The 11,766-nt window shown below is 49.9% G+C and overlaps 2 protein-coding genes across 2 annotated transcripts; both read left to right on the top strand.

The window, feature by feature from the left end:
- Positions 1 to 825: 825 nt before the first annotated feature.
- On the top strand, positions 826 to 8,932 carry LOC113832822. The gene is made up of 5 exons (XM_027391299.1): positions 826 to 1,063; positions 3,200 to 3,304; positions 3,594 to 3,785; positions 4,059 to 4,619; positions 8,499 to 8,932. Exons 1-5 carry the CDS (start codon positions 826 to 828, stop codon positions 8,843 to 8,845), a joined length of 1,443 nt encoding a protein of 480 aa, XP_027247100.1. The 3' UTR covers positions 8,846 to 8,932.
- A 281-nt stretch (positions 8,933 to 9,213) lies between these two features.
- Positions 9,214 to 10,785, top strand: LOC113832823 (MLV-related proviral Env polyprotein-like; the record flags this gene model as incomplete). The annotated part of the gene is made up of 1 exon (XM_035451242.1): positions 9,214 to 10,785. A coding segment is annotated over one exon (1,548 nt), but the record flags the coding sequence as incomplete, so codon positions are not given.
- Positions 10,786 to 11,766: the final 981 nt, after the last annotated feature.

Below are 11,766 nucleotides of genomic sequence, written 5' to 3'. Positions count from 1 at the left end.
CAATGTGGATGACCTCTTCTTGATTGCTCCCAAGGACTGGGACTCTTGCTTAGAGGCAACTAAAGACATACTGCAAGCCTTAGACCAGCTAGGGTATATACAGTGTCCGCTAAAAAGGCCCAGTTCTGCATCTCAGAAGGCATGTACCTGGGATCCATTCTAAAAGAAGGTAAGAGAGGGCTATTATCTGCCTGGAAAAAGATTATTCTGGATATCCCAGTCCCTAAGACTCAGAGGAAAACCCAAGAATTTCTAGGCTCAGCCAGATTCTGCTGACTCTGTATACCTGGATTCACTGACATGGCCAAAGCCCTATATGAGGCCACTCATGGGACTGAGGAGTCCTTCTTCTGGATTGAGACTCAAGAGGGGGCCTTTAAAGCCATGAAGGAAACTCTGCTAAAGGTCCCCATCTTGGCTCTGCCAGATATAAACAAGCCCTTCCAATTATTTGTAGATAAGAGTCCAGGCTAGCTAAGGACTCAATATCCTGAAACACGGAAGCAGCCTGTAGCCTATTTATCAATGTACTCGTCCCAATGCATGGACTTCTTTCTGTAATAGGGTCAAACAATGGACCAGCTTCCATCTCTAAGGTAACACAAGACTTAGTTAAAATATTAGGAGCTGATTGAAAACTACATTGTGCATACCGCTCCCAGAGTTCAGGATAGATAGGAAGGATGAATCAGATTCTCAAAGATGCCTTAACTAAATTAACCCTGCTATCTTTTGTCTTATTACAGGTATGAAACATTCCCTACCTTTGCGGATTGACACCCTATGAAATCAATGTTTGGCAACCCTCTCCCCCTGGCTCCCAAGATGCCTGCAGAAGGCATGGCTAAGATGTCTGAATGCAAGTTTCTTGAGTCTATTCAGGCAGTCCAGGAAAGCATTTTTCTACTCCTGAGAGGCATCTATGAGCTGCCATCTGCCAAACCACATAACCATAAGCCTGGAGACATCATCTGGGTCCAGAGACATCACAAAGAGGCCCTTGGACCACACTGGAAGGAACCAAACAAAGTGATTCTGACTATCCCAACTGCCATGAAAGTTGGTGGGATCAGTGTAGGGTAAAAGGGCCAGCCAAAGAAACCCACCCTGGCCCTGAAAAGAGAGCTAGTGAAAGAAACCCACCCTGGCAATGGATCCCAGAACCAATGAAAGAAACACTTTAGCCCTGAACCAAAGAAACACTTTGACTCTGAACCCAGAACCAAGAAACACACTCTGACTTTGAAACCAGAGCCAAAGAACCACACTTTGGCCCTAGATCCAGAGCTAGTGAATGAAATATACATTGGCCCTGAAAATAGAACCAAAAGGCTAAAAAGAGACTGTAAAAGAAACACAATTTGTCCTTGAAACCTGAGCCAACTTTGCCCCTGACCAACTAAACCAACAAATTCCTGAAGACCCACTAAAGATAAGACAACGCTCTCAAATTATCATGACTTTTCTGATTTACTCATGTCTAGTTTCTGAGGCCCCTGGGAACCTCCCAGTACCCTCCCCTGTTACTATTATTTGGAGACTCACAGACTTTTGGATAGGGCAGCTAATATCTGAGGTGTTCCAGACAGTTATTGAGGCAGCCTCAACCTTTAAGACTGACTTATGTCTTCTAATGCCAGGCCTAATATTCAACTGGGTTCCTGGGAGATCAATCATAGTGGAACCTTCTAACTCGGTTCTCTGAAAGGTTCAGGCATTAGTGCTCACCTTCTGACCTCTTTAAGAGACAGACCCCGCCCCCTGACAACAGGCGGGGCATGCATGGTGATGTGCCCGTCATCGCCACATCACCTGTAACCCATTACGGACCTGCGTGAGGACACTGCGAATTCGTGAAGCCTCAGTGCGCATGCACAGCTTTCCTTTTAAAGCTCATACCTTCTCGGTCTCTGGCGATCTACCATGGGGGTCAGCCATTAACTCTCTCTCTCTCCTCTCTTACTCTCTGTCCTGCTCTGTTCTTCTATTTCTCTCTCACTCGCTCTCCCGTGATATAATAAGCTATCACTAATATATGTCTTGTTCTCATGTCTCATCTTGTGCCTCTTTTTTTCTAATTTAAGCAGAAATCTAACATTCTTAGCCTAGGAAAGCATGTAAATCTCTCGCCCTTGCTAAATGTCTTTCAGGAGAGTTTTGAGGAAAATACTACTATGTTTGTCTAGCTGTCTCCACCCCAGCCTGTTGCCATCAAAACAAGTTTTGTTGTCCATCCTGGGCAATGTGAAACTTGGGGTCCCTCTTGGAATATTGACAAGGACCCTTTTATTGAAAGACCCCTGCCCATTAGCCCTTTCTTTCTCAAGTTTGTCTCCTCTTCCTCCTGTCGGCGGCTTCCCCGATCCCCACCCCCGGCGGCTTCCACTCCGCCACCCGCCACCAGCCGCACGCCCAGCCCGAGAACGAGCACCAGATGGGCTGGCCCGAGAACGAGCACAAGGTAGGCTGGCCCGAGAACAAGCACCAGGTGGGCCGGCACGAGAACAAACACCAAGTGAGCCGGCCTGGAGCCCGGCCCCTGAGCCCCCGCCCGATGAGAAACACTCCGTCCCAAGGTCTCCGCCCCCAAGGTCAGCCATCTGGACGCGGAGGGAGGGGGAATTGAGTCTGTTGTACCAGACACCAGACCTTGAGAATATGCTGATCTGGAATGGCTCTGTGTCTCATTTGAACCATCCAATGGAAATGATTCTGTATTTCGCCTCATTTGAAAGACTCTATGTTTCACCTCATTTGAATAACTCTGTACTTTGCCTCATTTGAATAACCCTGTATAGCGCCTCATATACATTGACCAATGGGAATAGCTCTGTACAATGCCTCATTAGAATTATCCAATAGAATCCCTGCTCCTAGCTTGCGCCTTTTTCCTATATAAGGACCCCTTTCCCTTGGCTCGGCGCGCTTAGCCACACAGAAGCTAAGTCGCCCCGGGTACTCGCGTCTCCAATAAAGCCTCTTGCTTTTGCATCCAAGTTCGTGGCCTCGCTGATTCCTGGGTGCGGGTCTCCTTCTACGAAAGTACCTCTTCGGGGGTCTTTCATTTGGGGGCTCGTCCGGGAGAGAGACCCCCACTCAGGGACCACCGACCCACGTTTGGGAGGTAAGTGTTGTGCGGATCCGCTGTTTTGTCTTGTCTGGTCTGAGTCCGTCTTGTGAATTGCGCTTGCGTTTGTAGTATACAGCTGTGTACATTTGTATTTGGCGGCTCCGAGAGGAACTGACGAGTTCGGACTCCTGACCACGGCTCTAGGAGACGTCCTGGTAGCGTTTGAAGCCCTCGGTGTGAGGGATTTGTACTTTGAACTTGGGAAGCCCTCGGTGTGAGGGATTTGTACTTTGAACTTGGGAAGCCCTCGGCGTGAGGGATTTGTACTTTGAACTTAGATCTATGACTGGACATTTTCCCAGTCTCTTTGGAGAAGGCCCTCGGCTTGAGGGATTTGCAATCTTTACTGGGGACGAAGAAGGAGGGCCCCCTTCTTCGACCCCCTCTCAATTCTTACTGTCGACTCTCTGTCGAAACTGCGCTGCGAAAGTCTGTTCTGTGTTATTCGGTCTTTGTCTTGTAGCTGTCATTTGTGTCCTCCTAAGTCTAGAAACTATGGGGCAAACTGTCACCACTCCTTTGTCCCTAACACTCTCACACTGGAGAGATGTACAGGAATATGCTCATAACCAATCTGTTGATGTGCGTAAACGCAAATGGATTACTCTTTGTTCTTCAGAATGGCCGACCTTTGACGTAGGCTGGCCGCGAGATGGTACCTTTAACCCCCAGACTATATTCCAGGTAAAAGAGAAGATTATGGATCCTGGACCACACGGGCATCCCGATCAAGTGGCTTATATCATCACTTGGGAGGCTTTGGTTCAGGACCCCCCTCCCTGGGTACGTCCTTTCTTACATCCCAAGGGCCCCTCTCTCCTTCCCCCCTCTAAACGCTCTGACTGACCCATTCCTTCGGCCCCTACACCTCCCACTCCTTTGATTCCTCCCAACCCCCCTTCTCATTCCAACCTTTACCCTACCGCAGTGAAAGACACTAAGGCTAAAGAAAAGAAGACACCTAAGGTACTCCCCCCGGGAGAAGACCTGTTGGTTGATCTATTAACGGAGGAGCCCCCGCCATATCCGCCACTGCCGCCCCCACCAGAGGCAGAAGCGGACTCCGCCGCCTTGGCGGAAGCGGCCCCTGACCCTTCACCAATGGCTTATCGACTAAGAGGTCGCAGGGAGCAGCCCGTTCCAGATTCAACCACTTTGCCCCTCCGAACTGGACTGAACGGCCAACCTCAGTATTGGCCATTCTCAGCATCGGACCTCTATAACTGGAAAAATAATAATCCTTCTTTTTCTGCAGACCCCGTGAGGCTGACATCTCTCATAGAGTCGGTCCTCACGACTCACCAACCCACCTGGGATGATTGTCAGCAGCTGTTGCAGGTCCTCTTAACCTCGGAGGAGAAACAGCGCGTGCTACTAGAAGCACGAAAGAATGTCCCAGGAGCCAACGGGCAGCCCACCCAGCTGCCCAATGAAATTGATGCGGCTTGCCCTCTTGAAAGACCTGAATGGGATTTTACCACCGAAGCAGGTAGGACCCATCTGCGTCTCTATCGCCAGTTGCTTGTAGCGGGTCTCCGGGGGGCAGGACGCCGACCCACTAATTTGGCCCAGGTGAAGCAGATAATACAGGGTGCGGAGGAATCACCTGCCGCTTTTCTAGAGAGATTAAAAGAAGCGTACAGGATGTATACTCCCTATAATCCGGAAGATCCAGGTCAGGCCACCAACGTTTCTATGTCCTTTATTTGGCAATCAGCCCCGGACATAAGAAACAAGCTTCAAAGGCTAGAAAATTTACAGGGATATACACTCCAAGATTTGTTGAAGGAAGCAGAACGTATTTTTAATAAGAGGGAAACACAGACAGAAAGAGAAGAACGTTGGAGGAAGGAAACCCAGGAGAGAGAAGAAAGACTAAGACAGGAATCAGAGGAAAAAGAGGTTGCGAGAGACCGTAAGCGGAATAAAGAAATGAGCAGGCTATTGGCCACAGTAGTGACAGGCCAGAGACAGAATAGACGGAGGGATGACAGAAGGGGGCCCCACCTGGACAGGGACCAATGTGCTTACTGCAAAGAAAAAGGACATTGGGCAAGAGAATGCCCTAAGAACCCCCGGGCCAAGCTTCCACGGCCAAGGGCTTCTGACCTCCTGAACCTAGAAGATTAGAGGAGTCAGGGCCAGGAGCCCCCCCCCCGAGCCCAGGATAACACTGCAAGTCGGGGGGCATCCGGTCACCTTCCTAGTCGATACAGGGGCACAACATTCCGTTCTGAATCAGTCACCAGGACCCCTGAGTCACCGGACTGCATGGGTACAGGGAGCTACAGGCGGAAAGCAGTACCATTGGACTACAAATCAGCAGCTTCAGCTCGCGACCGGTAAGGTTATGCATTCTTTCCTCCATGTGCCAGATTGCCCCTACCCCTTACTAGGACGGGACCTATTGACCAAATTAAAAGCTCAAATACACTTTGAGAGGTCAGAAGTCAAAGTCACAGGGCCAGAGGGAATTCCCCTTACCATCTTGACAATGTCCATAGAAGATGAATATAGACTCCATGAAAAGAGGACTAACTCGAACAATCAGGAAACCCTTGACCACTGGCTTGCGGAATTTCCCCAAGCCTGGGCTGAAACAGGAGGAATGGGCCTTGCCATTAACCAGGCCCCAATTATAGTAACCTTAAAAGCTGCCATCCTTCCTGCATCCGTCAGACAGTATCCAATGCCTAAAGAAGCCCGCAAAGGAATTCGGCCACATATTAAAAGGCTACTTGAACAAGGGATTCTGGTGCCCTGTAAATCTCCTTGGAATACACCCTTGTTACCCGTTAGGAAGCCGGGAACTAATGACTACAGGCCAGTGCAGGATCTGAGAGAAGTCAATAAAAGGATAGAGGACATACACCCTACTGTCCCCAACCCTTACAATTTGCTGAGTGGATTGCCACCTAACTATACCTGGTACACAGTCTTAGATCTTAAAGACGCTTTCTTCTGCCTCTGCCTGCATCCCACCAGCCAGCCTATATTTGCCTTTGAATGGCAGGACGCGGCCCTTGGAATCTCTGGGCAGCTGACTTGGACTAGGCTACCTCAAGGGTTTAAGAACAGCCCTACCCTTTTTGATGAAGCCTTACATCAGGACCTGGCAGAATTCCGGGTTAGGTACCCCGCTCTAATCCTCTTACAATATGTAGATGACATTCTCCTGGCAGCCAAAACCAAAGGGGAATGCAAGGAAGGCACTCAAGCCCTCCTCCAGACTCTTGGGAGCCTAGGGTACCGGGCATCCGCCAAGAAGGCCCAGATATGTCAGAAACAGGTGACCTATTTAGGATACAAGATAAAGGATGGACGGCGATGGCTAACGGAAGCCCGTATGCGAGCCATCTTAGACATTCCCACCCCACAAAATCCCCGCCAACTGAGAGAGTTCTTGGGAACGGCAGGCTTCTGCCGCCTATGGATCCCCGGGTTTGCCGAAATGGCGGCTCCCCTCTACCCCCTCACTCGGCCAGGGGTTGCTTTTAAATGGGAAGAGCCCCAAAAGAAAGCCTTCACCGACATCAAAAAGGCTCTCCTTGAATCACCAGCCCTGGGTCTACCGGACTTAGCTAAGCCATTTGAACTTTTTATAGATGAGAAAGAGGGCTATGCTAAGGGAGTCCTCACCCAAAAACTGGGGCCTTGGAGAAGGCCCACTGCATACCTCTCCAAGAAATTGGATCCTGTGGCATCGGGATGGCCACCCTGCCTTCGAATGATTGCCGCTATAGCCCTGCTGGTAAAAGATTCTCACAAGCTAACCTTGGGGCAGCCTTTGACCATACATGCCCCTCATGCAGTTGAGGCAGTCATCAGACAGCCTCCAGATAGATGGCTTACTAATGCCCGAATGACTCATTACCAGACTATGCTGTTAGACAAAGACCGGGTCCACTTCGGGCCTTTGGTGACTCTGAACCCAGCCACCCTGCTCCCCCTCCCTGGGGAGCCTGAGGCTCATGATTGCTTACAGGTATTGGCCGAGGCCCATGGGGCGAGATCCGACCTGACTGACCAGCCTCTACCCAGCCCGGACCACATTTGGTTCACGGATGGAAGCAGCTTTTTGCATCAAGGAGAACGAAGGGCGGGCGCGGCAGTCACCACAGAGAATCAGGTCGTCTGGGCCCAGGCACTCCCCCCTGGAACTTCCGCACAGAGGGCAGAACTCATAGCACTCACGCAGGCTCTAAAATTGGCAGAAGGTAAGAGGCTCACCGTGTATACAGACAGTCGTTATGCCTTCGCCACTGCCCATATACATGGAGAAATTTACAGACGGAGGGGGCTGCTTACCTCTGAAGGGAAAGACATTAAAAATAAGGAGGAAAGCCTCGCTCTCTTAAGGGCTCTTCATCTGCCCGCCGCCTTAAGTATCATACATTGCCCTGGACGCCAAAAAGGGGATTCTTTTGAAGCAAGGGGCAATCGAAGGGCAGACTTGGCTGCCCGAGAGGCGGCCCTGACCACAGACACCACTAACCTCCTGGCTCTAGAGCCCACCAACGACCATCCCTCCCCCTCATGGGACTATGAACAAAGAGACATCCAAACCCTAGAGAAATTGGGAGCCACAAAGGAACCAAACGGGGATTGGACTTATGAAGGAAAGACTGTCATCCCCTACCGGGTAACCAAGTACCTAGTGACATTTTTACATAAGATGACACATCTGAGCTCCAAGAAGATGCGGGAGCTCCTCGAACGAGAAGAGGAATTCAATTTCCTTTTGGGGAAGAATGATATTCTAAAACAGGTAACTGAGCAATGTGATGCGTGCGCCCGAGTCAACGCATCCAGACTGAAGCTTCCTCCCGGGAACCGGGTCAGAGGCTACCGGCCCGGAACACATTGGGAGATAGATTTCACTGAGATTAAACCAGGTAAATATGGATACAAGTATCTATTAGTTTTTATAGACACCTTTTCAGGATGGGTTGAAGCCTTCCCTACTAAACATGAAACAGCCAAGATCGTTACTAAGAAATTGCTTGAAGAAATCTTTCCCCATTATGGGATGCCTCAGACAATGGGCCCGCCTTCGTCTCCCAGGTAAGTCAGTCAGTGGCCACCTTGTTGGGGATTGATTGGAAATTACATTGTGCTTATAGACCCCAAAGTTCAGGACAGGTAGAAAGGATGAATAGAACAATCAAGGAGACTTTAACAAAATTGTCGCTTGCAACTGGCACTAGAGACTGGGTCCTCCTACTCCCCCTAGCACTCTACCGCGCTCGTAATACCCCTGGACCACATGGGCTCACACCCTTTGAGATCCTGCATGGAGTACCTACTCCTATCATTAACTTTCTTGATCAAGATGTCTCAGATTTTGCTAACTCCCCTTCTCTCCAAGCTCATTTACAGGCCCTCCAACTAGTACAACGGGAGGTCTGGAAACCCCTTGCTCAAGCTTATAAAGACCAGAGGGACCATCCCACCATCCCGCATTCCTACCAGATCGGGGACACCGTTTGGGTCCGGCGTCACCAGGCCAAGAACCTTGAACCCCGCTGGAAGGGACCCTATATCGTTTTGCTTACCACTCCCACCGCACTCAAGGTAGACGGCATTGCAGCTTGGATACATGCTTCACATGTAAAGCCAGCCCGACCCACCGATTCAGCCACTGCATCAGAATGGACTGCACACCGCACTCAAAATCCTTTAAAGATAAGACTCTCTCGTACACCCTCCTGTTGATTGGTTGTCTGTTTACCCCCCATGTAGCAACTAACCCCCACAGGGTTTATAATATCACCTGGAAAATAGCCAATCTAGGGACCGGGGAAATAGCCAACCTCAGCACTTATATAGGGACTCTACATGATGGGTTCCCTCCTCTCTATGTCGACCTATGTGACTTAGTAGGGTCTGATTGGGATCCCTCTGACCAGGAACCATTCCCAGGGTACGGATGCCAACACCCTGGGGGAAGGATAGGAACAAGAAGCAAGGATTTTTATGTTTGCCCCGGCCATAAACCAACTCATGGCTGCGGGGGGCCACAGGAAGGGTACTGTGCAAGATGGGGATGTGAAACCACAGGGGAGGCTTAATGGAAACCCTCTTCCTCTTGGGATTTCATCACTCTCAAACGGAGGGAGATCCCAGGGTACGCAGAGAAAGGACCATGGAGATGTGGGCAAAGAGCCTTCGGACCCTGTTATGATAGTGCCGGAGGGGGAGGTTTTCAAGGCGCCACCCCCGGAGGAAAATGCAACCCTCTCATCCTAAGGTTCACAGATGCTGGAAAAAGGACTACTTGGGATAGTCCTAAAGTCTGGGGACTCCGGCTGTACCGAGCAGGGAAAGATCCGGTGACCTTATTCTCCCTGTACAGACAAATTACTCCCCTAAGCCAACAATCAGTCGGGCCAAACACAGTAATAGCGGACCAGAGAGCCCCAACCCAATTTCAAGTCCCTGAACCCCCTACCATTCCTAAAGCTATCACTCCTACACCAGGTGCTGTCACCTTCTCCCCCACCCCAGACGCCCTAAACATCGAGATAACCAGAGACCCTCCAGGTACCGGAGATAGATTATTACAATTAATCCAAGGAGTTTACCAAGCCTTAAATTTTTCAGACCCCAACAAGACTCAGGAATGCTGGTTATGCCTAGTTTCCCGGCCCCCATATTATGAAGGCGTGGCAATACTGGGCAACTACTCCAACCAGACCTCAGCACCTACCAGTTGTGGAGCTGCTATGCAGCACAAGCTCACAATATCTGAGGTCTCAGGAAAGGGGCTATGCATAGGCAGGATTCCTCCCTCACATCAAGAATTATGTAACCAAGTAGAGCCATTATCTCAGGACAGCCGATACCTTGTTGCCCCTTATGGAACTTATTGGGCTTGCAGTACTGGGTTGACTCCCTGTGTCTCTACCACTGTTCTCAACACCACCATTGACTTTTGTATATTGATAGAACTTTGGCCCAAAGTCACATACCACCAACCTGAATATGTTTACAGCGTACTAGAGAAATCAACCCGATATAAGAGGGAGCCAATATCCTTTACCGTGGCCCTATTATTAGGAGGAATAACAGTGGGGGGCATAGCAGCCGGCATAGGGACCGGAACCGTTGCCCTACAGGGAATTAATCATTTTAAGCTTCTACAACAAGCCATGCACACGGATATCCAGGTCCTAGAAGAGTCAGTCAGTGCACTCGAGAAATCCTTAACATCACTCTCTGAGGTGGTCCTGCAGAACAGACGAGGATTAGATTTATTATTTTTACAGGAAGGGGGGCTATGTGCTGCCCTCAAGGAAGAATGCTGCTTTTATGCAGATCATACAGGAATAGTTAGGGACAGCATGGCCAAACTTAGGGAAAGGCTAAAACAGAGGCAACAGCTATTTGAGTCTCAACAAGGATGGTTCGAAGGATGGTTCGCTAAGTCCCCCTGGTTGACTACCCTTATATCCACGCTCATGGGACCTCTGGTTATTCTATTTTTGATCCTCATATTTGGTCCCTGTATTCTGAACAAGATGACTCAATTCATCAGAGAACGACTATCTGTTGTACAGGCCTTAGTCTTAACTCAACAATACCACCAGCTAAAGCAAATAGATCCAGAGTATCCAGAGACCTCTGAATGAAAGATTCCATTCAGTTACAAGAGAAATGGGGGAATGAAAGACCCCTGCCCATTAGCCCTTTCTTTCTCAAGTTTGTCTCCTCTTCCTCCTGTCGGCGGCTTCCCCTCCCCCCCCCCCCACCCCGCCACCAGCCGCACGCCCAGCCCGAGAACGAGCACCAGATGGGCTGGCCCGAGAACGAGCACAAGGTAGGCTGGCCCGAGAACAAGCACCAGGTGGGCCGGCACGAGAACAAACACCAAGTGAGCCGGCCTGGAGCCCGGCCCCTGAGCCCCCGCCCGATGAGAAACACTCCGTCCCAAGGTCTCCGCCCCCAAGGTCAGCCATCTGGACGCGGAGGGAGGGGGAATTGAGTCTGTTGTACCAGACACCAGACCTTGAGAATATGCTGATCTGGAATGGCTCTGTGTCTCATTTGAACCATCCAATGGAAATGATTCTGTATTTCGCCTCATTTGAAAGACTCTATGTTTCACCTCATTTGAATAACTCTGTACTTTGCCTCATTTGAATAACCCTGTATAGCGCCTCATATACATTGACCAATGGGAATAGCTCTGTACAATGCCTCATTAGAATTATCCAATAGAATCCCTGCTCCTAGCTTGCGCCTTTTTCCCTATATAAGGACCCCTTTCCCTTGGCTCGGCGCGCTTAGCCACACAGAAGCTAAGTCGCCCCGGGTACTCGCGTCTCCAATAAAGCCTCTTGCTTTTGCATCCAAGTTCGTGGCCTCGCTGATTCCTGGGTGCAGGTCTCCTTCTACGAAAGTACCTCTTCGGGGGTCTTTCATTATAACGATATCAGCTTCTTTAATAGTTCCTGCACAAAGCCCATACTCTGTAACCCTATTATAATCCAGGATTTAGGTCAGGACTCCTGTCCTCCGCACAGAACCTTTATACGCCCTCCTTTGGCCTCTCCTGATTCCCACACAGGTCCTCATAACTCAGCCCCAAGCCAACCAGAGAGTTCCCCTTGTGTTTCTAGTGTTTCAATGTTACA

Source organism: Cricetulus griseus (assembly GCF_003668045.3).
Source record: "Cricetulus griseus strain 17A/GY chromosome 1 unlocalized genomic scaffold, alternate assembly CriGri-PICRH-1.0 chr1_0, whole genome shotgun sequence".
Classification (NCBI taxonomy): Eukaryota; Metazoa; Chordata; class Mammalia; order Rodentia; family Cricetidae; genus Cricetulus; species Cricetulus griseus.
This window is presented reverse-complemented; position numbering and strand designations above follow the sequence as displayed.